At 60.9% G+C, this 24,953-nt stretch overlaps 1 protein-coding gene across 2 annotated transcripts in view; it reads right to left on the bottom strand.

Moving 5' to 3' along the window:
* Nucleotides 1-24,953, bottom strand: part of ASS1 (argininosuccinate synthase 1) — a 28,323-nt gene that overhangs the window by 1,928 nt on the left and 1,442 nt on the right. For both annotated transcript variants that reach the window (XM_026101849.2, XM_064523765.1), the window contains exons 2-14: nt 24,417-24,471; nt 23,749-23,861; nt 23,541-23,609; nt 22,949-23,137; nt 20,602-20,658; nt 20,280-20,354; nt 18,577-18,647; nt 18,407-18,437; nt 14,081-14,171; nt 12,701-12,785; nt 11,386-11,450; nt 7,433-7,564; nt 693-849 (exon numbers count right to left, since the gene is read on the bottom strand). In XM_026101849.2, the coding sequence (XP_025957634.2) occupies nt 693-849; nt 7,433-7,564; nt 11,386-11,450; nt 12,701-12,785; nt 14,081-14,171; nt 18,407-18,437; nt 18,577-18,647; nt 20,280-20,354; nt 20,602-20,658; nt 22,949-23,137; nt 23,541-23,609; nt 23,749-23,861; nt 24,417-24,471 (1,190 nt within the window). The remainder of the gene's footprint in view (nt 1-692; nt 850-7,432; nt 7,565-11,385; nt 11,451-12,700; nt 12,786-14,080; nt 14,172-18,406; nt 18,438-18,576; nt 18,648-20,279; nt 20,355-20,601; nt 20,659-22,948; nt 23,138-23,540; nt 23,610-23,748; nt 23,862-24,416; nt 24,472-24,953) is intronic.

Below are 24,953 nucleotides of genomic sequence, written 5' to 3'. Positions count from 1 at the left end.
TTAATCTCTCCAAGTGAGAGCGCGAAGCATAATGAAGGGTTGGGACGGATTATTAGGAGCTGTTGATTTTGAGGGGGAGGGAAGGGGGGGAAAAAAGCCAGAGAAGAGAAAGAGAGAAGATAATTTGACATTTACTCCGACTGATCTAAACTCATTCGGGTATATTTATGGCTTATAAAGTGTTTAGAGAGATTGAAAGGGGTTGAGGGAGGGCTGTGGGGGGGGGAACAGCGCGCAAGCGAGCGAGAAAACAACACGAAGAAAAGCAAAAGCCTAAGGAAAAAGAGAATAATATTGACTTCAAAACAAGGCTCGTGCTTTCGCTGGGCGCTCGGATCTGAGGGAACCGTCCCAGGCATCGTGGCCGAGCCGCGTGAGCCTGTGCTTGCCGGAGGGAGACTGAGCCCAAATGGGCGTCAGGGAGCCCAATTTTGGGGACTTTGCTGGGGGAGAGGCTTGTTTTAAAGCCGGGGTCAGCCCTGAGCTGAGCTTTCCACCCTGTCGGGTCTGGCGGCGCCGGGGTGCCAGGGGAGTGCTCCCCAGCCTTGTGCCACCGTCTTCCTCGCCCATGCCATGGTCTTCCTCGCCGCACCCCCCTTCCCCCCGACACCAGGGGTCTCGCAGCCGGCTCGCAAACCCCAGCGACCTGCTTGGTCAGGGAAGGACGGCCCCGGCGCCCTCGCGGTGCTCACCTCACCAGCTCCTCGTTGTACAGGGACTGCGGGGACTCCCGGCCCAAGATGTAGACCTGGCCCTTGAAGACGGAGAGGCGCACCTTGCCCTCCACCAGCTCCTGGGAGCGGCTGATGCAGTGGCGGATGAATTCGCACTCGGGGCTGTGCCAGAAGCCTGCGGGCGGGAGGCAGTGTCAGCGGGGCCGGGGGCAGCCCTCCCCGGGGCCACGCGAGACGGTCCCCCCGCACTGTGTCCTGGGAGGAAGGCGCTGGAGAAGCGTCAAGGGAAGGGATGGGGTCTGGGGCCTTCAGAGAGGGCGATGAGGAGCCCGGACGCCCGAGGGCTATGTCAAGCTATGGATATCTCAAGTACTTCTCTTTGCCTTGACGTCCCTCAGTTTTCCCACCTGTGAAACAGGTTTGAAATCAGCTGCTTGCACATGAAGGCAAGCAGACGTCCTCACAAGGGACATTAAATGCCTGTGCATGACTCAGAGGCTGGGAGCACGCCGGCCCACCGGCTGGGGAGAGCAGCTCTTCCCGGGGATGCCCGCAGGGTGGTCGCAGCGGAGGCCCGAGGGGTCAACCCCAGTGACCACGCGCTGGCAGCAGCCCCCCACGGCCAGGTTGGCCCCCGCATCCCTCTCCGGGCTGCCCTGGGAACGGAAACCCTGCCCTGCAACAGATACTCCTGGACGACAGACGGGAGGGGACGGGGCCCCACAGGCTCCCGCGCCCACGCCTGGGACGGCAGCCCCCTGCCCACTCCCACGCTCCCGTCCCTGCCGGGGCCCGCGGAGCAGACAGCTCCCGAAAGGTGACACAGCTCGGGGGGGCCTGACCCCGGGGCTTTATCGGCCTTCGGATCAGGACACATATGTCTCGGGCGGCTCCCAGGTAGGCTCACCTTCCCCGGCCCTTTCTAGAGTAACACGGCTCTGCTTTCCTCCCGCTGTTGGCCCGGCCGCCGTGGCAGAGGCACATCTGTCCCTCTGCGCCCGCGGTGCACCGGCCACGCGGAGAGCACCTGGGCTCCCCTCCTGCTCCCGCCATCGAGGAAGTTTTACTCAGGTCCCTGGAAATGCATCGCGTCTGAGCAGGCACACAGCTGAAGCCCAGCTCCCAGAAACACAGCCCTCGGCAGCTGCCACCCGCTCGGGCGAAGGCGACGGCTTCCCCGGCAGCCAGAGTGATGCTGCCCTTCGCCCGGCACCTCCGTACCAGCCTGCTACCAGGGGCGAGCGCGTGGAGGGGCCGGCGGCCCGGCCTGCCATTCCTGTGCACCGTCCTGTCACTAAGTGGGGTAATTAGCCGGGGAGCCCTCGGAGACCCGGAATAAAGCCTGAGAGATGGAGAGGGAGATAGAGAGAAAGAGAGCCTATTCACCAGCCTCCAGTGATGCCGAAGTCTTATCTCTCTAATCTCTCTCCTGCTCTGCTCACACACAGGTGCCCTCTCACCTTTCCTTTCCCAGCTGGGCTTCGGGGACGAGGCCGAAGCCATTAGAGAAACAAACAATTGCTTTTGTTGTTTCACCTCCCCGGCCCCGGAGCTGGGCTGCAGCGATGCAGCCAGGCGTGCCGGCCCCCTCCGGCTCCTGGCTGGGATGCCCTCCCGGTCCACGCAGGAGCCGTCCCCACTGAACCAGCATGCATTTCCTTGCACATGCCAGAGTTTTGCAGCCTTTCCCAGGGATCTGTTGTTGGGACCGGCTGGGGACAGACATCTCCTCCTGGGTTGTTGCCACATGGTCACTGCAGAGTGCATCGTCCCCGGGGGCAGCTGGCACGAATGTGGTCCTGCGGTGGGGACTCCGATGTGGCAGCTACCTGGCTTTGCTCTCTTGCTCTCAGATGTGCTGGGTCTTGTCACACGCTTCAAGAGCAGCGAGCAGACGTGGCACCGTTGTGCAGACACGTTCCTTCCTGCAGACGGCACGTGGTGCAGGAGCGGAGCTGTTCCCCTGCCAAGGTTTCACGGGTGAGAGCCTGTCCAACCGCAACGTGGAGGCAGAAGGCAGGTTTACAGCTTTCCTGGCTATAGCTGATAGGCCCAGGAGCTACGCAGGTCTGAACGCGTCGGATGCTTTGACGGGAGCCGGCCTCATCCTGCCACAGTGGGACCCGGTGCTGGAAATGCGCTGAGCCTGCTCCAGTGCCCTGCTGTGACAGTGGCCACTTCTCACCAATGAAACCATCTCTGCCCTTTGCAGGTCTCTGCAGCTGGGCCGAGCTTCTTGCAACGGGAGGACAACACACCACCTTCCTCTGCCCCGGCACTTCTTCTTGCACGCTGGGCTCCCTGGGTCACCGCGAGCCGTCACGCATCTGTCTGAGCCCAGAACTCCCCCTCGTACGCCTGTTTGCTGGACAGCTGAAGGGTTCAGGCACCCCTTCCCCAAAAGCAGGTCTACCAGGCAAGCAGCATTGCAGGACTGAAAGCCCAGCTACAAGCAAATAAATCCCTCTTTTTGGTAAATGCACCCGAAGTAAAACTCTTCAAATGTCAGGATTGATTTAGGGCTGTTGCATCCCCATAACAGGGGGAAAAAAAATAAATGCAAGACACATTAAAATAATAACCAGCTACTTAAATCCTGACTCCGACAACTCCAGGTGTGAGGAAGCACCCCCTCCCTCCTCGCCCCCCACTGCAAACAAATTCCCCACTTGAAGTGATCCGTCTTAATAGCCTTCCCACTTTGTAACTGCCATCCAGCTCTAATCGTTTCAATCTGCGGCGCAGGCAGGGCCGGTGGGAGACAATGGCATTTAAACACCTGGCCGTACCTGCCAGCAACCCGGAGCTCTCTTCAAAGCCACATCTCCACAATGGGATCAGTCGGGGATGGGGGGAGATAAACACTAATTCTCTTAAAATCAGAGACTAGTTACAATAATGAGGTGTTAAAGGAAGGAGAGCTTGAAAGCCTGGCCTCCAGCGGCCACCCTTGGGTGGGAGGCGACTGCGGGCGGCAGCGCTGCCTTTGAGCCTGTTTGCACCGTGTTGGGGTTATTCCCCACATTCGGGTTTGGCTGCACAGACTCTGTCCTGGCCAAAGCACCTCGATGCCACCCTGACTAAACCCACATCACCAAGGCTCTGCTTGCATTATCTGCAACCAGGCGCTGGCAGCAGGCACCTTGCTCAGAGCAAGCCCTAATGCACGTGGGCAGGAGCTCCGACCCCATGCAAACCCCCACCTGTGGCACTCATATCCAGGGACATGGCAAGATGATCTCAGCCCCATGGATGGGCAGGGGGACAGGGCTTGCTCGCTCTGGTAGAGAGATCAGGGCCTTGAACATGCCCAGACATTGCTTCAGTTTGGATCTGGATTCATGCACCATAGCCTAGTGGCTGAACCATGGATGCACAATACAACACAACAAAAAAGGGCATTTTTTAGCCAGCCCACACAGCTGCATGCACAACACCACATCAAAACACAAGTGCAATATGCAAAACAACCTTAACTCTGCTCCGAGTCAGACCAGCCTGCAGCCTTCACTCTTTGAGGTTGTCCCTTCCTTATTTGCAGCACCTAGGAGCTTCGCAGCCACGCTTTCCACTTTGCTGCTCAGATTGCTCTGCTAATGTAAACCGAAGATATCAATACCAGTATAAAGCACAACATGGTTAGCAGCATTCTCAACAAAAGGATCAGAAAATACCCTCCGCAAATCGGCAGATTCAATCTGCCTTTTCATGGGAGCCACGGCATGACTCAGGACTCGCCTAGATGCTGCTGCCCAGTATGAAGAGGCTCTAGCAAACACATCAACAATCAGACAAAAAAATGCTTCCCGTGACCAAACCAATTGTTGCCGCAAGCTGAAGCAGCCTGGTGACTGTCACAGCCATTGGGGAAAGGTTACTAGCTAAAAGGACTAATCATTAGTTTCACTGTTGTAATATTTGGTTCAGAGAAAGCCTTGTCGAACTCAGCACGGGAACAGAGCTGCGATTCCTGCAGGAAAGCCAAGGGGCCGTGCTGATAAACTCGGCTGTTTTCTGACAGCATTTGGAGCCACAGAAGCAGAAGCCTTTCTGCTTGCAAGAGGTGGGGACAGATAAACAAAAATACTATTACCCAAGTGGCTCTTTAATCTGGCAGCTTCACAACAATCGAGTGTTTAGAAATAAACAAACAGGTTTACACTTAAACGAGAGAAAAAAGAAAAGGCAGCACAGAACAAAGTCTAATAAAAATAGCCAGAGGCAGACACGGCTTCAGAGAGCAAATTAAAAGAGGCCGTGATTCAAGAGTTTCTTTCTCCCCGCTCGGCGGCGGGAGGTAATCGTGACTTCCCCGTCCCCACCACCTCCACCGCTGCTCCCCGTGCAGTTGGCTCACCTGCCTCGGCCGTGGGAGCGCTCGCCCTGCTGCAAGCCAGCAGCACAAAACCTCTGCACCAGAGCCCTTAAAATAAAGTTTAGGCAGCAAACGGGCTCCTGCATTAAATGCCATCGCGTGATGCTGCGAGTTTCCGAGGAAGCAGCAGCAGGTAACATCCTTCAAGAAGAAAGTTCAGAGGATGAGAACATGGATGTGAGGAACCGGGGCCCTGGACTGGAAACCAACTGCACCAGAACTTACAGGAGGGAGGGCAGCCTGGCCCTGTCCTGCCAGATTTGCCGTTTTCCTAAAGCCTGAGCTCCCGGAGTCAGGTCATCTCGATCTTCCCGTTGACGTAACACAACCCATCTCCAGCCCTTGCAGTTAGAGAGAAAAGCGTGAAAAGCAATGGCAGGAGGAACAGAGAAGTTGCGAAAAAGGAAACAGATAAAGCAAGAAAGGTCTCAGGTGTATTATTTGGAAGAGGGGCAGGGAATCTCACCGATCGGGGATCTCCCAGGAAATTAATACTGAACTAATCACCCCTTGTAGGCACAGGACCACAGTGCAGCTGAGGCACCAAAGGCACGTGCCAGTGCTGGGAGCCAAGAGCAGCGTGACAGGCGTTCAGGTGCGGGGCATGGGGGCGCAGAGCACTTTTGCAAGATTTAGGAGTGTTGCTTTCTCCAGTTTAGCATCACCAACTGACCCTGCACTTTGGCACTGAGAGCGCCCCAGGGTAATGCTGACATCCCCTCCGGGGATGCCTTTCCTGCCTAGCTCAGGGTGGCCCGGAGCATGGCAGCCTCGGCCAGAGCCCCCGTCCTCTCAGTCATCTGTTCCCTGCGGTCCTGACACCATCAGCACGGCACATGAGAACTGAGCTGAGCCCCTTCAAACTCAGCCCATGAGCCCATGCAGGCAGCTAAGCAGGTCTGAGCAGAGCCGAAGGGTTGTGGTAGAGGACGAAGGGCAATGGGCTTCACTGCTGTCTGCAACTCCTGGTGCCAGCAAGTGTCCCCTTGTCCTTCACAGCTCCTAAGCAACACCTGGGTAGTGCCATCCTCACCCGGGCACGGGTCGGGCGGCGTGATAGCAGCCATGGCTGGGTGAAACACCGCGCTGGTTCAGGGCTGCCTGGAAACCCCAGTTGGCTGCGGTTTGGTGGTGTGGCTCCATCCAGCAGCCCCCGGCGAAGCCACAACGCGCAGTGCCCCTGTGTGGGCTGCACACCGCATAGCACGTTCTGCGGCAGACCGACACGCGCAGGCAAGCCAGGGACGAGAGCTCGACGTGCCTCGCACTGCTTCAAAACCTCTCTGCGCCAAAACCACTGCGTTCTCAACCCCCCCGCCGGTCCGGCGGGAGAGCTCTCAGGCTTAGAAAAGCACCAGCTCGGGGGGCCAATGGCAGTGGCTGCCGGGCCGGGGAACACGCGGTCTGGAAGTGCTCATGCCCTCATCCTGGAGCAGAGCGGTTTGCTCCAGGCCGAGGTCCCGTCTCCACCACCGGCCCTGCAAGCATTAGCAGCAGGGACGAAGCTCTCGTGACATGCCAGGCTAGTCACAGGCGATGCGCCACAGAGGAGAGGGGGCAAACGGGGCATCCCTGGCCCAGGATCAGCGCCAGTCCTGAAGGACAGGATCTGGGACCTTTGGGTACGTCTTCTGCTGTGGCCACAGCAACCCGCAGAGCTAGGACGCCCTGCAGTTTCCCCCAGCACCCCGAGCAAAGGGTGCTGTGCACCTAAGGACACAAGCGTGACCCCGTGCTTGCAGCCCTTCTTGAGGCCAGCAGACCCTTTTCAGCAGCAGACCTTTTCAGCAGACCCTTTCCAGGTTCACGTGGGCACAGCGAAAGCAGAGCAGGCTCCTGGTCGGAAAGCCGCTCCGCGCCCCAGCGCGTGCCTCCGGGCACGCTGGGCACAGGGGAGGCCAGCGGGGCTGGTGCGGGAGGAGCAGCCGGCGACCAAGGGGAAAGTCACGGCTCCAGCAGACGTGGGGGGAGATGAAGGGATGGCAAATAACAACCGGTGGTACAGCCAAGCGCGCTAAGAGGGCCAAAGCCGTGACACAGGGCTCAGGGAGGTGCCAGGAGCATCCCCCGCCAGCAAGGCTGCATCATTTCCTAAGAAAGACATGGAGCCCCTCCAGCATGAAAGCAGGCAGGATGCTCTAGAGACCAACCTTAGGCAGGAGCAAACCCATCTTTTTTCCCCTCCTACAAGTAGCCTCAGATCCAGACCTGCATTTTGTAGCTCTAGCCCATCACTATGCAGCATAACCAACAAGTGGGACCTGCCGCCTTTCGTAGCGACGGGACTTGTGCAGGCGCAAGGAGGGGGAAAAGGGCTGGGAAGAAGCAGCGGTGGCCGGGGAAGCCTGCGGTGGCAGGGAACAGGCCGGAGGACGGTACGTACCGTTGTACACCAGCTCGGAGAATTTCAAGGCAAGCCCCTGCTTGATTTTCCGTACTTCCCGGTCCATGGTGAAGGCCTCAATATCTAAATGCGCATGGTATAGGATCGTTCCTGCTGGGGTCTCATAGATACCTAGCCATTTTTCCAGGCAGGGAGAAAAGCAGAAAAAGAGAGAGAAATGAATGAGACCAAAACTGTCAGTAAATGACAAAAAATAATGACTTGGCTGACAGAAGGAGCTGTGGTCGAGCGCATTCAGTCCCAGCTTGCTGTAAAATGCATCTGTCATTATATTCATGCTGGGGCCGAGACAGTCCACTCCGCACCTTGCGGAGAAAATTTCTAGATTCCCCTCTTTGAAGAGGCACTCTGACGAGGCTAAATGACAGGGTTTGGGAACCGATCCCCCCACCGATACGTGCCCAACGGTCTGCGGCTGAAAACCTGTAATTAAACGAACGACGCGGGGCACAGGCACTGAAATACCCTCCTCTCCCCTCCGCCGGCGAGAAAGAGCACCGCACGCGAGCCGTGCCGAAATGAGGCTACCTGGGGGCTGGCAGCGCAGCCTCCTCGGGGCTGGCGAGCCCCCCGGCTTCCTCCCCGTCCCCCCCCCAAGTCGCTCCGGGCTGGGGAAGGCACCTCGGTGGGGGGACGTTTAATTATTGCAATGATTGGGGTGAAGCTCGCTGGCAAGCCGGGGCAGGAAACCCGGCTCCCTTTGTTCCAGCCGCTTGTGGCTTATTTTCCGCATAACATGTTTACTTCTCGTTTCAATACGGCACATGCAAAAATTAGTAGATGGAGACGCAGGCACCTACAGCAGCAATGCTCGTCCATGATGCCCGTTCAGCTGGCACGGCTATAACCTGCCCGTTCCTGCTCTCCACCCCCACGTGGGGACTGTCCCCTCCCGGTGCGGAGGGCCAGGCTCGGGGTCCGTGCTGATGGCTATGGCACGGCCGCGGGAATGGCAGAGGGCACCCACATGATGGGTCTTGCTAGCTCGCGCCACAAAAAAAGCAGCCCTTCTCCCTAAAAACACGAAAAAGATGAATTCTGTAATAACAAAACTTGAGAGAAAGGCCACCTCCAAGTGCCCGCGCTGCAGAGGTCTGCCGGGGAGGGCGAAGGGGCACCGCGGTCTGCCCCACGCCATGCACGGACGGCCTTGCCCTTGTCCCTGTGATGGGCAGCACTGGTCTCCAACACCGAATTGTCCATGCTCCTTAACTAAAGGGGTTGAAGAGGGAAAAACCCCGCAGACCTTCCCGGCTGCACGCTCAGCTCTGTAGGGCCCACAAGCCCTGTCCGGGTGCCGCGACGTGGGACGCTGCCTGCCATCACTGCCCCCCTCTCCGGGGCTGAGGGGAGCCCACCTGGGGCACGGCGCTGCTCCGGGGGCTTTGATCCGCGCCAGCCTCTTCCCACGTGGCACCTGGCACGACAGCACGCAGGGTCCCATCCTGCCCTGTCCCAGGGGCCGGACGAGGCTCCCAAGGACACAGCAGGAGCTGAGCTCAGCCCCATCGGCCACGGCAGCCCCCAAAACACGGTAGCTCTCCCCCGAGCTGCAGAGACCCGCGCTGCTGTGCTGGCCGTCAGCAACAGCAGCGGCCGGGTCCTCGGGGAAGCCGCTAAGCCAAGCCCACCGGGAACGCGATTACCGCTCCCGCTCCTTCCCCCTCAAAGGTGTTAAAGTTAATTCGGGCTGCTCAGAAGCTTGGTTTCGCCTTGCCCCCCACCCCTTTCCTGCGGCGGGGGACACAGTGCTGCGATTCCCGCGCGAGCCGTGGCAGCAACCTGATGCGCGGGAGCCTTTGACAGCAGCGCGGGGCCAGCGCGCGCGGGGAGGGAGCGACAGCCCCGCTCGCAGCCGAGGAGACAAGAGACACCTTCAAAGTGACACTCGCAGCGGCTCCAAGTGTCTATTTTCATCTCCCCATGTTTACAGGAAAAAGACAGAGGTGTCAGCAAAGCAGCCTGGCGCAGCTTCAATCACCCCGTAATTACCGCCGGGGAGGGGGGCCGGCCGGGCCGGGGGGCAGCGGAGGAGACAGCTGCCGCTGCTTAAAATTTTCTAATTTGCAGCCGCCGCTGTCAGTTTATCGCCATCCGAGCAATTTTGCTGCATTGAGCGAGGACTGTCAGCGCGGGAGGCGGTGCCGTGCCAGCCCGCGGGGGCCGAGGTGGGGGGGGGGGGCCCCCAGGGACGCGGCCCCCCCGGATTAAATGATGCCTGAATTTCTACCGCCTCGGAAAAGCTTCCCGAGTCGGGTGACGGCACGAGGGCTCCAGGGAGGGGGCTCAGCACCCTGAACGCGGAGCTCGGCTGCTTCGGCAGCGGCCGTCCCCTCCTTTCCGCTTCCTCCCCACTGATTTCATTTACTGCACTTAATTAGCCCCCCTTCGGCGTTAAAAAGATAATTCGGTAATGAGGATGTGAAAAGGCGCGAGAGGCAGGGAAGGGCCCCCGCGCGCAGCCAAGAGCCACCGCCGTGCCACTCCGGCACCGCTTCGCTAGCCGCCGTCCCCCGCGAAAACAAACGCAACAAAATCGAGTTAATAGGGCTTAAAAGGCCGGTGGGGCCCGCATGGCTCGCCCGTGAGGCCTTAACGGATCTCAGTTAGGCACTTGGTAAAAGTCAATGCAAACGCATCTTCCCTTTCTGCTCCCCGACTCCTCGGCACCGCCGCCCCGTGCCTCAGTTTCCCCTTGGCGGAGCAGGGACCGCCGGGGCGAGAAGCCACCGAGGGTCGAGCTCCTGCTCCTGCTCCTGCTCCGTGCGGAGCCCGGCTGGACACAGCCAGCATCCCATCGCGCCCCGACCCCCCACCGAGCGCCCCGGCGGAGGCGGCCCACCGAGCCGTCACCCGCCGACACGCCACCGCGGCGCGCGGGAGACGGACGTGACAGTTAAATGGGGTTTAGAGAAATTATTAAGTGCTGCAAGGGTCACTCGAGCGTGTCACCAGCTCCTTAAAAAACAATGATAATAAAGGATTTTGACAAATTACTCAGCATCCTGCATGCAAGCGCGCAGGGCGGCTGTGTGCACGCATATGTGGTTTGGGAGGGTTTTTCTTTTTTCTTTCTTTTTTTTTTTTTTTAATTCAGTTATTCGAACTCAGATCGAATGATCCAGGGTTTTGTTTTTCGCCTTTTGTGGTGCCGCTCGCGCGGAGCAGCCCGTGGCGGGGAGGGGGAGCGGGGGGCTGCGCTCCGCTGTGAAGTGTTATCACAATATTTGCTCGTGCCCTGCCACAAAGGGCAAGTTTAAAGAAAGGGAGCATCTAATTAGGTATTAACGAGATTTAAAACAGGGGAGTGCGGGGACAAGGAGAGGGAAACGATTATGAGCCGCGGCGTTACTTAGTTCTGAACGGGGCAGCTCTGCCTCCAGAGATTTTCATTTAAGCTGATCCTAATGGATGATCAATACTAAGAGTGCAAAAAATTGCATGGATATATCAATTAATCAAAGAACTGGCTTAAAAAAAAATCAGTGACTTGCATTTGCCTCCTAAGCTTTGTGCCTCTATCACTTTATACAACATTTGTGCCATTGAGGACCTTAAAAGAGTATTTTCCAAAGCAAGCTGAGTCTCTCGCGTTCACCTTGTCCTGCAAGCCGGGACTTGAGGGAGAGCACCTGGGTTTGGAGCTATGATAAAAATCCTGGGAGTTGGCAGCAGGGAGTCAAGCCCAAATCTCGATATTTTTCCCGCTGCAAGACCTGAAGGGGAAGGAGCTTGTGGGAGACCTGCTGGCCCTGGTGGCAACGTGACCCCAGGCTTGGCGCCAGCTGGGACGCTGGCAGGACCTTGGAAACCACCTTCATTAGCGAGGTCAATTAGAAGTCCCTTCAAAAGGGAAACCTTGATGCTACTCAAAGGAGAGGAGCCCGGGGCTGCTGGATCTGCCTGGGCCAGGAGGGGAGAAGGCCGCTCACCTCTGGACTTCATCCCGATGAAGCGGTTCTCCACGATGTCGATCCGCCCGACGCCGTGCTTGCCCCTGCGGAGGAAAAGCGGAGCAGCTGGCACCCTGCGCACCCCGAGCCCTCGCAACGGGTGGCGAGGCCAGGAGCCCAGACCGAGCCCAGAGGCAAGTTGGGGGGACAAACCCAAAAACGACCACCCGTGAGCAGCTCCGCTGTGCCCAGCAGCACCGGCAGCGATCCGCTGACAGCCAAGCACCATCTTTTCCCCACCATGGGAGAAGTGCCCCTCTTAATAAACCCTGGGCACCAGCCTCCTGGCTGTAGGGCACAGGGCTCCCAGCGAAGCTGTTTGGCCACCTGGGACATGGTGACCTGCATGGCTTGCCACCATATGCAGGTGGGACAGGGCTGTCCCAACACCCAGCGACAGCAGGTACCAACACCATATAGAGGATGCCGTCTGGGTCAGCCAGACAGGATGGGTTACACAGAGATGGGCTTTTTCTCCTTGTCCCTCTCTCAGCTTCGTCACTTGGGTCACTTTTGTCCCACTTGGGCTGGAAAGAGCCCATCAGCCATGGCTTGGTGGCCACCAGAAAGCGAACCCGCCAAGGGACTGTGGGGGGGACGCCGGGCGATGCTGCAGCTGTATTCATGATGGCTGAAGTCATTTTAAAACCACTTAATTAACATTTAAAAAGAGAACTACATGGAAAAGTTCATTCCCATTCAGCTCCGGGGGGATAAAGGCGGAGGCACAAAGGCGGACGGCACCGGGAGCTGCGCGGCGCTCGGCGAGGGGCGGGATGAGCAGTGTCCCGGTGGGTGCCTGCTCCCGAGCCAAGGCACCCCGGTGCCCGCGTCCCCAGGGCTGTATTCACGGGAAAGCGCCTGGAAGGCAGCCGGCTGCCCCGGGGGCTGCCCAACCTGCCGGTTTCCTCGGAGAGAGGGACAAAATGGAAAGAACGAGCTGGCGCCGAAGGGTGCAATTTGTTGGCACTTGAGTTACCCTCCCAAGAGGGGAAACCGGACTCCACTGCCACGGCTGGACGAGCTGTTCGGGGCCCGGGGCGAGCAGAGCGCAGAAAACCCCAAAGGAGCCACTGTCACAGCAGGAGGGGACAAGGACGGGGGGGACCATGCAGGCGACCAAGTCTCCGAGCCTCCAAAGAGCTGAGCGCCCGCTGAGACAGGACACCAGGCTGGTGGTGGTGGGCATCCTTGGACCGGTGGGGAACAGGGAGGTGATGTTGTCGGCACCAGGATGCGGGGCCAGGGGCATCGCTCGCGTGGGGGGACCGGTGGCTTTGCCCGTGACACTCACGCGATCTCGTTCAGGTAGACGAAGAGCTCCAGGGCCGCCTGGCGGGTGGCTCCGTCCTTGGTGTTGGTGACCTTCACGGGGACACCTGCGGAGCGGCAGGGTCAGCCTCACCTCCCGCCGTCACCGCCCGCCCGTTAAATAGATGTGACAGATATGAACTCTAAATAACTCCTTAAAAAGGCATATCCAAGCTGCTGCTGGGGGGAGAGGAGGGGGGGACCCACCTCGGGAGAAAGAGCCGAAATAAATAAATTAAAAAAAGGCCCATAAAAACGTCCCCCTCCTCCTTTTCTCGCCGCTCTCCCTCTCTCTTTTTAGGGCCTGTGAAATCGCAACCAGGCCCTTAACTAATCGAATTTCACGCTCGGCGATTGTCTTAGGGCGCAGCACCTTCTGTCCCACCAGCGCCGGGCGCGGGGCCGACGACCCACCCGCCGCCGCGCCGAGGGGGCGGCAGCGCCCGCTGCACCCACCCACCCGCCGCCCGCCCGCACCCCGCGGCGCCCGGCACAAGCTCCCGCCGCGAATTAATTATTACCCCCCCCCCCTTTTTTTTTTTTTTAAGCACTGGGTGGGAGGGAGAAAAGGAGAAGCGGGGGGGCAAAGCCCTGAATAGGGAGAGGCATTTTCTTTAGCGGTGTGAAATGAGCAATAAATGTATTAGGAAGCGGACAAGGGGGCTGCGGGGCCCCCAAAGAAAAGCTGCGCCGCGCTGGAGGCTAATCCCCCCTCCATCTGCCCTCCTCATTACCATTGAACGCGCTATCAGTTGCCAATCAGCGCTCAATGCCTCCCTTTCTAGTCTTTATTACGGAGGCGCCCGCTAGAGCCCGGTCTAGCGGCGGGGTCTGGCAGCTTCCCCCCCCGCCTAAACCCCCTATTTTCCCGGGGTTTATAAACTCGGTTGTAAATTGCTATTAAATGTAAGTCGCGGCAATAATGAACCTTAAGCCGCTTCTCGGCGAGGGCCCCCCCCCCGGCGCCCGCCCGCGCCCTCCCCGCGCCCCGGCCCTTTCTCTTCGCGGCCTTCGCCGGGGTGTTGGCCGCGGTCCACCCGGCCGAGAGCCCGCATTGTCGGGGCTGCCGCTGCCGAAAGCTGCTTAGCCTTTAAAATAGTTAATAATTAGATTAAAACTTCAAATAAATTAACTAGGGGCTGGCTGGGGTTTGGGGGGGGGGCGCAGGGGAGGGTCTCCTCGTCCTCGGGGAGGATCGTTAAGATGGAGCAGGGCTGCCCAGGCTGGCGGTGCCCTGCCGGCCACGGGAACGGGGAGCGCGGGAGGCGGGCGCGGGCGAAGCCGTGAGGATGAGGATGGTCTCGGCCCACTGGCATCCCCTCCGGGTCTCCGGGAAAAAGGTTGCTCCGAAGCGAGCGCTTACCCTTCTTGAACTCAATCTCCAGCGTGTCCGGGGTGTCCGGGGCGGTGGCTGGATCCTGCGTCTTCGTGTAGAGCCCGGGGGGAGCTGGATTCTGGCAGGGGAAGAGAAGAGGGAAGGTGGCCCATAGGCACAGCATCCCCAGCCCCATGGCGCGATGTCCCCCAGCCCTGCGGGAACGGTGCCTCCAACCCCACGGCGTGACATTGCCCAGCCCGGCAGGAACAACATCCCCAATCCCATAGCACAACGTCCCCCAGCCCTGCAGGAACAATGTCCCCAGCCCCCCAGGAACGGGGCCTCCAGCCCGATGGCATGACATCCCCCAGCCCCACGGGAACGGTGTTCCCAGCCCCATGGCGCAACATCCCCCAGCCCTGCAGGAATGGGGCCTCCAACCCCATGGCCTGACATCTCCCAGCCCTGCAAGAATAGCGTCCCCAGCCCCATGGCACAACGTCCTGCAGCCCCATGGGAATGGGGCCTCCAACCCTATGGCACAATGTCCCCCAGCCCCATGGGAATGGCGTTGCCAGCCCCATGGCACAATGTCCCCCAGCCCCACAGGAATGGGGCCTCCAGCCCCATGTCCTGACGCCCCCCAGCCCTGCAAGAACGGCATCCCCAGCCCCATGGCTGGATGTCCCCCAAGCCTGCAGGAACGGCGCCTCCAACCCCGTAGGAGCAGCTCCTCCAACCCCATGGCACGATGTCCCCCAGCCCCACCGCGCCAGCCGGTCCCCTTCCACCACCCACATCCCGCTCCAGGCTCGACGCCCGCGGCCCCGCGCAAGGCACTGGCGCAAAGGCACGCCGGAGCTTCCCCGGGGGCCTGGGAACAAAGGGCTGGAGAAATCAGACTATTTTTCCCCTCAACTTGATCTCATCTTTTCCTTCGACGCCCCCACAGCTGGAGGTGGAATAGCTGCGGGGAAGCAAGTCAGGGGGAAGAAGTGCGACTTTGGCGGAGCGAGGCAGCGCGCTCCCGGCCCCGCCGCGCGGGCTTTCTTCTGCACTGACCGAAAAAACCAATGACGAGGCCTGACCCCAGCAGGTGCTCTAGTCGCACGGGCTCTTTTATGGTGTCCTCGAGGTTAATACACACGGGGGGAAATAGAGCAACAAAGCAAAAACCCATTTCAGAACACATCAACCTTTATGTATATTCCTTCCAGATTTATAGTAAAGAGGCATCTTATCTCTCTTAGAGATGGGCCAGTGGAAGCTCGGGCGACGGCAGCGAATTGCCGCAATTGAAGCACGTACCAGAAGAGGAAGAAAAAAAAAATAGGCTTTCTGTCCCGGAAAGCAAATGCCGAGTGAGCTTTGCAATTTCGCACGGCCCCCCCTCGGCACCGCGCGGCTGCGACGGCACGCAGCGGCCCTGAAACGCTTGCAGCCCCTCGTCTGCAAACACACGTGTCTAATGGGACACGGAGGCACCGAGGCCTGTCCGTGTCCCCGGCATACGGGGAAGAGGGTGAAAAGCCAAAGCAGAGCTGCCCGACACCCTGGGGCGCGTCGTAGCTGTGGAGCTGGGCCAAAGCCTCTCTGCGTTTTCCAAAATCAGGTTTTAAAAGAAAAGCTGTCCTTTCTGGAATGGGCAGACCAACAAAACTCTTCCCTTGGTTTCTTTAATCTGGATCATCCAAACATTTCAATGTTTCGAACGGCTCTGTTTCGGGCTGAACACTTTGCCACTTTCTGGTTTAAGACCACACGAACGGCGGCATGAGCCAAAAGCTGCACCCCAAAAACACCCAGCCAGCCTCCGCCCCGGAAACCTCCAGCTGCGACACCTTGAAAGTGCAAAACACCTGTACGCCCAAATATCACCCAGCCTGGCCTTTCTCCTAACCCGTCCTCTCCTGCAGAGGTTTTAAGCTGTGATAAATTAGCATTTTTCCCACAAAACCCAGGCGGTCGGAGCGGGAGCCCCGGGCACTGGGGCTCTGCCGGCACCCGAGGGCTCCCCGGGCAGCCTGCCCTGCGCTGCCCCGCTTTGCTCCTCCTTTTTAAGGTACGAACTTTCTTCTTTTCACTTTTTCCCTCCTGCTCTTCCGTTCCAGCAAGAAAAAAGGCCAAGGTAGAAAACAGGTAGGAAACAGGATTTAAAAAAAAAAAAAAAAGTGATTGCTTTCAAAAATTTTTTTAGTTTTTTTTTAAAAAGGGAAAATTGGTTTCTCTGCAAAAGTTTTCATCTAAAATTCAAAGCAGGGAAACAAACTTCTTTTAGCAAAAATTTCCATTTTTCTTGTCCGACAAATAGCCAAAAGCAACTACTCCAACCGGTCCCAGTTTGTGGGTATCCAGCCTGGTTTCACCAACCTGGGCGGCCCCCGGGGCACCCTGCGAGGGGCCGGAGCCCCGTGCCAGCAGCACCGCAAACGCACCAGGGTTATTTCCGAGCGCCTGGACCCGTCCATACGAGCACGCACGCCCAGCAAAAATACCCTCGGGGTTTCTGCTCAATTTTATTTTTGCCCCTTTCCCCGTATTTAAGGGGCACCCGCGGGCCTGCACGTCCCCCCGCACGCACGCACATTACACGGGCTGCGGATTTCAATTCGGCAGCGTCTGGCCTCCCCTAGCCCCGATCATACTTATTAACCAGACAAACCCGCTGGAGATGATGAAAAACTTTGAGTTCAAAGGGAAAGACGAGGAGATGAGGGTGGGGGGGCGGCAAGGAGGGGAAGAAAAAAAAAAAACAGAAAGTATTAAAACCTCTTTACTAAACATTGGAAGTCAAAGTCAGGCAGTTTCCAATTTTCCGAGGCAACTATGAAAACCCCTATTAAATAAAATAACTAAATAGAAATAAAAGTGACATTTGGCTTGCATTCCATCATTACGGCGCGAGCCCGTCCTCTTTTTATTCTCCCTCCTAAAAGCACAGTTCAAATGACAAATAGTTTGTTGCAGTGTATCAATGCCTCCTCTTTATCCGGCCCCGCAGGGGGGCTCGTCCTGCAATGTCACCGGCAAAGGGAGAGAGGGGAGGGGGAAACGGGGGGGGAAAAAAAAAGGAAGAGTGTGTGGAAGGAGGGGGGGAAAGAAGCAAGAAAAACGGGGCAAGAAGAGAAGAAATTGGAAGCAAATGGTCCATGAAGTAAACCATGATGCAGAGCTATCGATGCCGCAAATGGTTTATTCATCCGGCTGATATTGTTGTGCCCGGGCCTGAATGAACTCTTTCAGAGTGCCATATGAAGTTAAAGCAAGTAAATTTCTATCTTTCTCCGCATTAGCTGCCTCATTGCCCTTCAATCGGGCCTCACAGAGGCAGAAAATAGCTCAACCATCTGCTTTCAAATCCCTCCGTTTGGCAGGTCGCGGCGCTTCGGGGAGGGGAGCCAGCGGCGCTCCGGACCCCGGACTCTTTTAGACCTGCTCCGCGGCCCGGGCCCGGCTTTGCTTCCCGGGCTCGGGGCTAAAGGATGCCTGGGAAAGGGTCCGGCCGACCCATGCGGGCGCTGCTGAACTGGCCCAGTTTCCCGAGCCGGCTTTGCTCGGGAACGGAGCCGGGACGGCAGCGGGACAGCGAGGCGCGGGGACCGCTGCGCCCCAGCAGCATCGCCGGGAAGGACACAGGCAGCCCCCGCTGTTTTAGGCTGCCCCATGCAAACCCCAGAGCCGCGGAGGCGAGCGGTGGGGCGGCCGGACCCCTCGTCGTCCCCCGCGCCAGGCACACGCCGGCCCGGCCGCGGGGCTGCACGCCAGCCGGCTCAGCGCCCTGCCTGCCCCTCCTCTCCCCCAGCGCCTAATTAGCGCTGATGGATAGTGTAAGCGGCAATCCCGAGCATCCCGGCCCGCCGGAGCATGAACGGCAAAGACGGGGCCGGCGAGTCCGATCGGGACGCGGTGGTGCGGGACCCCTGCCCACCCGCGGGCACCCGCCGCCCCGAGCCCTGCAGCTCCGTGCACGGGGGGGTTAATGCGCAGCCCCCCCTTCCCAGGCCACGGAGAGTCGAGGGAGGCGACTTTCCAGCAAAAAGCTTTTCCCAAGCCGCAGACCCCGGTGGAGGGCACTCGAGGACGAGGGCAGCCCAAACGCCTCCATCCCCACGGCTGGACCGCGCCGCGGCCGGGCAGCCAGCCCCGCTGCCGTGCCAGCGCCTGCTAATTGCACCTTCACCCCCCCATGACATTCACCCCTCCGATACCGCCCCGAAATGGCACCCACCCCCATCGCCGCCGCGGCCACCCGCATGCCAGCGGAGGGGATGCCGGGGCCTGGCCTCCCCGCCGCACACGGCCGGCCGTGAAATTTCCAATTAGGCTGCAAACGCGGGGGCCGCCCCGGGGGAGGCGAGGGTGATGGATTACCTTGGGGTTCTCCAGGATCCCGGCTTCGTAGCTGCGGAGGGCGGGAGCAGAGGGACTCAGAGCGGTGGCTGCAGTCTCCGGCGCGCGCCGTCCCCGCCGGCGGCACGCTCAGCCGGGCGCAGCCGCCTCCGAGGCCGGGGAGGGGGGTGAACGCGGGTTACGGCTCTCACCTGATGTGCATGAGGTTTTCGTCCATGCTCCAGGGCGCCTTGGGAGTCACCGGCACCGGGATGCCGTGTTTCTGCGGGGAGAAGGGCAGCAGCGCTCAGGAGCGGGGCGGTGCGGGACAGCCGGCCGGGGCATCGGTGCCAACCGTGCATGTCCCCGCTGCCGCACGCGGGGGCTGATCCGCACCCCGAGCCCCGGCGCCCCGCAGCCTCCCCCCGCACTGTGCACAGCCTGGCTCCCTAACAAGGTCACCGGCACGCTCAATTATCCCGTGACATCTCCACGGGGAAATTGCCTGCGAAGATGCGGGGAATTAGCAGCAGAGGCGGCGGAGGCACGCCAAGGCAGGCGAACGGCAGGCAGTGCCGGCGGAGTTGTCCACCCTGCCCAGCCCATCACCCCGAAATACCCTCTGGCCGGCTTGAAGCGAGCCGCAACACCCCGGTGGCGGCAGGGCCAAGGTCACCCAGCACCGGAGCTGCCAGCGCCGGGCTCCCACCGGGAAGGAGAAGCCCCAGCGCTACGGGCCACGCGCCGGCAGGAGAGGCCGGGGATGCTGCGGCAGATCGTCCCGGACCCCCGCCTGGGCTGCCCCGGCGGCTCCCTCGCCACCGAGCCCCTGTGGATATCAGCAGGAGACATTTTGCCTTAATTAATTAATGCCAAGCAATTAATGCTTGGCTCTGTCCGTGCTGAGTGGCTCTCTCACACCTCCATCTCACCCAAGACTTACACAAGCCTCTTCCAGACCTGAGCACATGCAGGATCACGACTTACAGACCCTAATTAACCTGATTTCCAGCCCGGATCACCCTCTCTCGCAGCAGCTCCCGGGGAGCCCGGGCTCCCGAGCCCACCCATGTGCACAGCCCCGCCGGGGCCCGGCGTCCCCAGGGCAAAACCCTGGCTAGCGTCACCCTGCCTCGCTCTGCCGCAGGCCGTGACTCGTCCTGCACGAGCATCCAGGAGATGCCTTGAAAACCCTCAGCCTCAACCTTCTCTCTTTGAACAGGGCCCCAACCCACTGCCTTTTCCTTTTTTCTTTTTTTTTCCCCCAAACTAAGAAAAAAAGAAACACATGTTCCATTTTCCATATAATAAAAACGCGGCGCTCTTAATAACTCTCCTAGTTGACAATTTGTTTGGCAACATATGGAAAGCTCTCGTCAACTCGCCCCTCCGCAAGAAAACAGCAGATGGCAAACACAATCCTCGACACGTCGCTCCCAGCACCCTTACGGGAGGTGCACGGCGCTGCACGGTGCCGCACCGCACCGCTGCACCCGCCGGCCCAGCACCTCGCCTTCGCGGCTATTACCCAGGCAGCCTAAACGGCAGCTATTTAAAAACCGAAGCAATTTTCTGGTTTATGCACAGCGCTGCCTTTTCCCTTTTGATTGATTGAGCCGCGTTGTCAAGCATTTCCGTGAAGGCGCTGGAAAAGAAAGGTACCCCGGTGGGCACTTAAGGAACCTGATGCAAAACTTCTGATATGTTTTATTGCAACTTGTACTTCAAAAAGGAAGGGACAACAAAGGGGAATGTGTTGGCTTTTGTCTGTTACGAGGCGGTGAGCTGAGACCCGTTCCTTGGAAAGCAGGTTGCAATTAGCAGCCAGGTAATTACGGGCCTTTTAGAAAGGAGGAGAAAAAAAAGGGAAGGAAAGGGAGGAAGAGCCCACGCCGCTCCCAGTCCCATCCCCTACCTCCGCGTAGTCCATCAGCTCGCGGCGCCCCGGGAAGCGGTGGTAAAACTCAGGCAGCCTCCACGGCGCGATGACCTGGCGGGAGGGCAGGAGGATGAGGATGGGTGGCCTTCACCCCCGCACCGCAACCGGCTGAGCCCTCCTTCCCCCCCCATCATGTTTCTCCCATTTTTCCCTACCTCCTCCCCCATCGGGTCCCCCAGCCCCCTTAAAACCCTCCTTCCCCCCTTTGCACGCCCAGGGCTCCTCCGGGCACTGGGGGGACATCGGGCACCGCTCTCCTGCCCACCGAAATTTAACCCCCCCCAAGGCAGCGCCTTACCTTGATGCCGGGACACAGGGCGTAGCAGGAGAGCTCGAAGCGCACCTGGTCGTTGCCCTGAAACGGAGACGCGTGGGGATGGGCTCCGGCCCCGAGCGGGACAGCACCCCTGGCGAGGAGCACGCGCCCGCCGGTTTGGGGAGAGAAAGTGCAAAATCGGTGGGAACTGCTTGGAAAAGCAGCACTGAAGGTGCGGGAATGACCGGAGAGGAGGGAAGTGGGGAAACAGCGAAGGTCCGCTTGGCTCCCTTGGCTCCCGTCCCACCCGGGGTCAGTCCTGCCCCCTCCACGGCTGGTTTGGCCCCAAAGCCGCCTTCCGTGCTCCTCCAGATATGGCCGAGCAGCAGGTTTTAAAAGAAAAGCAGCTCAGCACCCAGCGCACCGGACCCCTCGCCCGGCTGGCTCCGGAGCCGCGCACGGAGCATCGCGCTCGCCCAGGCTGAGCCGCAAAACTCCACCAGCGCGAACCCGGATCCCTGTGTTTTTTCTCCCTCGGGTGGCTCCGAGCCCTGAAACGCCCCGGTGGGGATTGCACTGCTCCAGGGCGCAGATCTCGCCCTCGGAAGCGACCCGGCGCCCCTGAGTCCCCCATTTGGGTCCCTTCTGTCTCCCCTGCACCCTGCCATCGCCAGGTGATGGGGAAGCAGCTGCCGTGAGCTGCTGCTCCCGCCTCTCTCCGGTGGGAATGCAGCAGGAAGGGATGCCCAGAGGCCCCTCTCCTGCTCGGGTGTCATGAGTGGTGCAGGCCTCTGCCCAGCACTGCACCACTGCCCCATCGCTTCCCCAGTGAGCTCCTGGAGCAACCAAGCACACGTGAAGGGAGTAGGTGAGGGAGGAGGAAGAGCAGCATCCAAGAAGAAGCAGCAGCTCGTCATTAAATAGACCTGAACCTCGTTTCCCTTAATTGGCCAGTGCCAGGAGGGGCTCTAACGAGCCTGGGCACTTGGGAAGGGGAGAGGAGCAAGCCTGGGAGCTATCAGCCCTCCCGCGGGAACTGCGCTCACCAAAGCCGCTTTGGCACAGGGCCCCCCCCTCCCCTTCTCTGGCCCCTGGCCCGCAGGATACACTTACTGCCGGGCCGAAAAATCCCCCGGGACTATTGCACACGCGGGTATATCCACTCGTTCCCCTCGCGGGCCCAAAACAAGCCCATCTGCCGCCGCAGCGGGGCCGCCGCAGATGGTCCCCATTTAAGCTGCTGCGGCGGCAGCCGGGGAGGGCGCGTGGCCGGGTCGGGTTACCCGCCGTCCCTGCCCGCTCCGCCGGCTTAACGCCTCGGGGAGACGGCGGCAGCACTCGGTGCCCTGGCGAGCGGTTGCCGGCCCCGATGCCGAGCAGGAGGCCGGGGCTGTGGCCGAGCGGAGGGGAAGGGGCCCGAGGAGCACCCTTGGGTGGGCACCTTCCAGATGGGTGGGTGAGACCAGGAGCCGGGAAGCCGCTGCGGCAGGAGCAAGGGTGATTTCAGCAGAGGAGCTCCGTAACCTCGCGGCCGCGTCTCGGCGCAGCGCGGCAATCCTCCTTGGCCATCCGCCATCCCGGCAAAACCATCCCTGGCTGCATCTAATGTCCCCCGCACGTCCCCCTTCTAGCGAGGCTCCCCACCTGGCCGGGGACCCCCAAACCCAGCACCCCCTCGGCACCCGGAGCCTCCAGGCAGGCACCTCTCCTCTGCCAGGCCCTGCAGATGCTGCTGGGACCAGAAGGGACAAGGGATTTATCACCCCCCTGCCCGTCCCTTTCTGCATCCTTAGCTTCTCTGAGGGCGCCTTCCCCTTTGCGCCGGCCTTCACCTGCCTCCTCCTCCTCCTCCTCCAGGCTGGGACTTGGGTGCCCGCGAGGCCGTGGCACGGCTGGGGGGACGCGGGCAGGAGGCTGAGGATGGGCTGGGGAGGGCAGGATGGCTGCATCCGCCCCACGCTTCCCCCTCCCGCCCCACCGCCAGCGACGGGCTGCTCGGCGGCAGAGCCCAGCTTTGCCCTAAATAAACTAAGAGGGGACTAAACTGGCGTTTTCCCTCTCCAGCGCAGACGGCATTTCCATGGTCTCTGGCTGCCTCTAGCGGCAAAGCGTCAGCCCTGCCACCAGGGCCGGAGGGGACAGCGGGACACGGCCGCAGGGCACGTCCAGGGACAAGGGGAGGCCGGGGGCTGCCACCTCCCCGTGTCCCCATGCGCGGCCACTGACATGGACCTGCTGCCGGGGCTGGTAGAGGAGGAAAGTGTGTTTTTCCCACAGGGAAACAGCGGCTTTGCAGCAAACCCTGCAGGCGAGCTCCCTGGAGGCACAACCCGCTCCCGCCAGCATCCCGGCCCGTTCCCGTCCCACTGGCCCCCGCGTCCCTCCTCACCTTGCCCGTGGCACCGTGCGAGACGAAGCGGGCTCCCTCCTTCCGGGCGATCTCCACCAGCTTGCGGGCGATGCAGGGCCGGGCCAGCGAGGTGCCCAGCAGGTACCGGTCCTCGTAGAGCGCGTTGGCCTGCACCGCCGGCCAGATGAACTCCTCCACGAACTCCCGGCTCACGTCCTCGATGTAGACCTGCCGGCACGGGGAGACGCCTGCCGTGGGAGGGTCGCCCGCTCTGGGGGGGCTTTGGGGACGGCGCGGCGAAGGGGCCTTTCACCGGGCACCCCGGGGAGCTCCCGTGTTGCCCCGACACCTTCCCAAATTTGACTACATCTTTAAAGTGAATGGGGCGAAAGCACTGATTTATTGCAGCAATGAACATACTGATGCAAGGTTGGGCAAGAAATCACCCCCCCCCCTTTTCTGCGTGGTTTTGGTGCAAAACCCCCAGGATTCCTCGTTCTCGCCAGGGCACAGGGCAGCAGTGGCGGCCGCGGTCCCCTGGGGGTCTGGGAGCCCCCGGAGGCCCCAGCCCCACGGCGGGAGCGGGGAAGCTCAGCACCGCACGGGCGCCCCGGGGAAGGGCCGGCGTTACCTTCTTGGCCCCCAGGGCCAGCGCTTTCTTGCGCGCCTCTGCAAAGTCTTCTTTTTGCCCGATGTTGGCCTGGAAGGGAGGAAAAACGAGACCGAGCCTGAAAGGTGGCCATGGCTTGCTGCCACCCGAGCATCACTTCTCCTTCGGCCAAGTGCCGTGGCTTCGCCCCGCGCCGCCCTCGCTGGCCGCCCCCCGGCCGCGGGCTCACCAGGAACGCCACCACCTCGTAGCCCTGCTCCTTCAGCCACACCAGGATGCAGGAGGTGTCCAGGCCCCCGCTGTAGGCGAGCACCACCGTGCCCTTGGGCTCGGCCATGGCGCCTGCGGAGGCAAGGGGAGGGCGCCGGCGTCAGAGCCCCTCCGCCCACGGGGGCCCCGGCGGGACGCCGGCGCCGAGCAGCGCCCGCGGCAGGCTGCTCCGGGATTTTCCCAGCAATGCGGACAAATCGCCCGGGCAATGCTCAGCCGGTGGGTGAGAAGCCGGATCCCCTGCGGATTAAATACCAGGGGCCGGCGGCTGCTTCTGCAGGTGAAGGAGGGGTTAAGGGAGCAGCCCGTGCTGGGACAGCGCTAATTAACGCACGGGCTCCCAGCACCGCTGTAACTCATTAAGCCATGGAGGCTGGGGCCTGGCACGGTGTCCCTGGCAGGTGGCCCGGTGCCCGCTAAGCCTCCCGGGGCTCCCGCGTGGCCCCACGGCGAGCTGAGCCCCTTCCCCTGCTGGGAGCATCCGGGTTGGGGGCAGAAGCACGCAGCAAACTGCAGGCTGGGATTCACCGGGGCACCTGCGGGTCTGAGAGCCCCAGCCCCCCCCCGGGGCCTGCAGCAAGCAGGGAAGAGATTTGGGGAAAACGCGCCGCGCTGCTTTGCTCCCACCTCTGCTCCGAGGGGCGATGCCGGGGCGCTCTCCCTCCCGCAGTCCGCAAGCGTCCTGCAAAGCCGAGGTGAGACGGAGGTGCCCGGCTGTGGCGGGACACAGCGAAGACGCGACCCGCGCTGCCGTGCTCGGGCAGGACCCGGCTGGTGCGGAGGAGCCATCCCGGCCCCCCACGCCGGCCCTCGGCAGCTCGCGGGGCTGCGGCATGGGCTGGGGCATTTGGTAGCATCCCCAAGCAGGCGTAACCCAGCCCCGGTCTCCACCCCAGACCCGAGCTCTGTGAGGCACCGAGGGGGGGATTTGGGGCCCAGGCCCGGGGGATGCTCGGCCGGGGCCAGCAGGGGCTCTGGGCTCCCCCAGCCCCACAGAGCCGCCCCACAGGCCCCCGGCCAGGCTGCGAAGCCACAGGGCCCCTGCGCCGTGGTGCCAGCTGACCCTTGGCCGGGGAAGGTGAACAGCAGAGCCGGCCAAATCCCGTCCCGAGCAAGTATCCCCGATGCTGCCAAGTCAGCACGCTCCTGCGCCTGCTTTTGCAA

This window comes from Dromaius novaehollandiae, chromosome 20 (assembly GCF_036370855.1).
Source record: "Dromaius novaehollandiae isolate bDroNov1 chromosome 20, bDroNov1.hap1, whole genome shotgun sequence".
Lineage (NCBI taxonomy): Eukaryota > Metazoa > Chordata > Aves > Casuariiformes > Dromaiidae > Dromaius > Dromaius novaehollandiae.
Note: the sequence above shows the minus strand (reverse complement) of the source record. Positions and strands in the feature narration are given on the sequence as shown.